The following is a 1,993-nucleotide window of genomic DNA, read 5'->3' as shown; positions in this document are numbered from 1 at the left end:
GAGGGCGTCGTTTTCCCGCTAAATATTCCAGCTTGTCTTTGATACTGATCGTCTCCACCTGTTCCTAACGTTGGTCTGCACGATGTCTGGTGGTTTGGTTTTTAGGAAAGTTGCTGGACTTAAGGTAAACATCTGTTTATAGTGGATGGGAGGTGGGGAGGGGGGCGTCACCCTCGAGCCCAGACATAATTTTCCGTTAGTAGGTGACCCGAGATATTACTTGAATTTACCTGAACCGCAGAGGCTGTGGTGCCTCCGTGGTCAGGATCATCGCGATTTCTGCGACTTCTTCGTTGTGTGTATTGTAATCAGCAGATTTTGGCAAGCAAAGTTGATGCAATTCACGGGCAGACTCCTGTGAGAATTTATGCTCTTGTGCAATTATTTACGCAAAGTTCTCAAAATGGTAAGAGGTAGAGATTTATGTCAAAGTGTTGGTAAATTTCTCATAAAGATACTGGTAAAAACCGCACGATGTTCCCATTTAGAGATAAGCTACCGGAAGTCCGAGAGTGCGGACATGCTAGTGCGTTCCCATCCGTTGACAGTAAAGCGCAGTCGGTGGCGCATGATAAAATTCTCACGGGGCCTAGAGTATGGAGTGAGTTTACCTGTGTTCAAGTCAAGATAAGTGGCCATATCTACTGGCGCGGGTTAATTCTAACGAGGTTAGAATCTTCAACCTACTTGATACTAAACAGGTAACAAATTATCCTTACACACTGACAGAGATCAGAACGCAGAGTCAGATGTCTCCTGTTCCCTGCAGGTTCTTCCCCAGGCCTCACAGCTCCGGTGTCTTAGCTGCCACCAGCTGCACGTCAGCAGACATCCCAGTTCCTTAAAGAACCTCCACGAGAAAACAATGTTTCTCCCGAGGATGCCGACACGTTTGTTATCGCAGGAAGTTTCCTGTTACCTGCCCAGGAGACAGGCGTCCACAAACTTTCACTGCTGTAACAAGAGACATGAACAGGCGTCCACAAACTTTCACTGCTGTAACATGAGACATGAACAGTCCTCCACAGCTCTCACAAACTTTCACTGCTGTAACAAGAGACATGAACAGTCCTCCACAGCTCTCACAAACTTTCACTGCTGTAACATGAGACATGAACAGGCCTCCACAGGATTCATCAACTTTAGCTTTTGTAACATGAGACCTCAGCAGTTCTCAAGATCATCCAGGATTTTCTCAAGTGATAGAACAGTCCTCCTAAGAACCCTCCCCTCCACGATGTCCGAGGACACGTCCCGTCTTGTCTGTAGGAGACACGTGTCGACAGAAGCGTCCGCTCCGACCCCCCCGTCAGGTTGGTACGTGGACATGTTCGGGCCGGAGTCGCCGCCCGTACGGCTCGCCATGACCCTGCTGGAACATGTGCACCTCCACACCGGCCTGCCGTGGTGGGCAACCATTGTCATGACAACGGTCGCGCTGCGGCTGGGCCTGACGTTCCCGTTGGCGGTGTACCAGGCTCACGTGATCGCCCGTGTGGAGGGCCTGCAGCCCGAACTGGCACGCTTCGCCGCCGCGTTACGCCGGCAGGTCTCCGTCGCCGGACACCAGCGGGGCTGGTCCGAGAAACAGATGAGGTCAAAGTTCAATGTCAAGGTCAGTAGCAGTTCAGAAGAGAAGGTCACATGATAAAGTGGACATAGTCAAGAGCTGCTCCAGTATTTAATTAAATTTAATAAAAGTTTTTTTTTATTCCCACTCATTGTTTGGGAGCCTGTGTCTTCACTTTTTCCTTGTTAAATCTTTCATTCCAATCAGAGAAATGCACATTTTTTCCATCTTCATGTTGTGAAGTTGAGGTTTGTGGTAGGACACGGTGAAACTGTGGCCTGCCCCACAAGCACATTTCCCTCCCGGGACTCCTCCTGCAGATAGACCGGATTTACTACCATCTAATTCCCATTCTTCATTTAACAGTTTCGTGTTGTTTCCTGATCGAAAGTTTTTAAGCGTCATAATGATTGTATGTTGACC

General features: G+C 48.8%; 1 protein-coding gene across 3 annotated transcripts; it reads left to right on the top strand.

The window, feature by feature from the left end:
• Nucleotides 1–1,942, top strand: LOC118412561 (mitochondrial inner membrane protein OXA1L-like). 3 transcript variants are annotated; one of them, XM_035815489.1, is made up of 3 exons: nt 1–124; nt 770–934; nt 977–1,942. In XM_035815489.1, the coding sequence occupies exons 1-3, from the start codon at nt 83–85 to the stop codon at nt 1,646–1,648; spliced, it is 879 nt and encodes a 292-aa protein (XP_035671382.1). In that variant the 5' UTR covers nt 1–82; the 3' UTR covers nt 1,649–1,942. The 3 variants fall into 3 exon arrangements, with proteins under 3 accessions (XP_035671382.1, XP_035671383.1, XP_035671381.1); XM_035815490.1 differs by having other exon boundaries at nt 770–976; nt 1,121–1,938; XM_035815488.1 differs by having other exon boundaries at nt 770–1,938.
• The last annotated feature ends 51 nt before the right edge of the window (nt 1,943–1,993 follow it).

Source organism: Branchiostoma floridae, chromosome 3 (assembly GCF_000003815.2).
Source record: "Branchiostoma floridae strain S238N-H82 chromosome 3, Bfl_VNyyK, whole genome shotgun sequence".
NCBI classification, from domain to species: Eukaryota; Metazoa; Chordata; class Leptocardii; order Amphioxiformes; family Branchiostomatidae; genus Branchiostoma; species Branchiostoma floridae.
The sequence above is the reverse complement of the archived record's forward strand: the minus strand, read 5'-3'. Positions and strand labels throughout refer to the sequence as shown.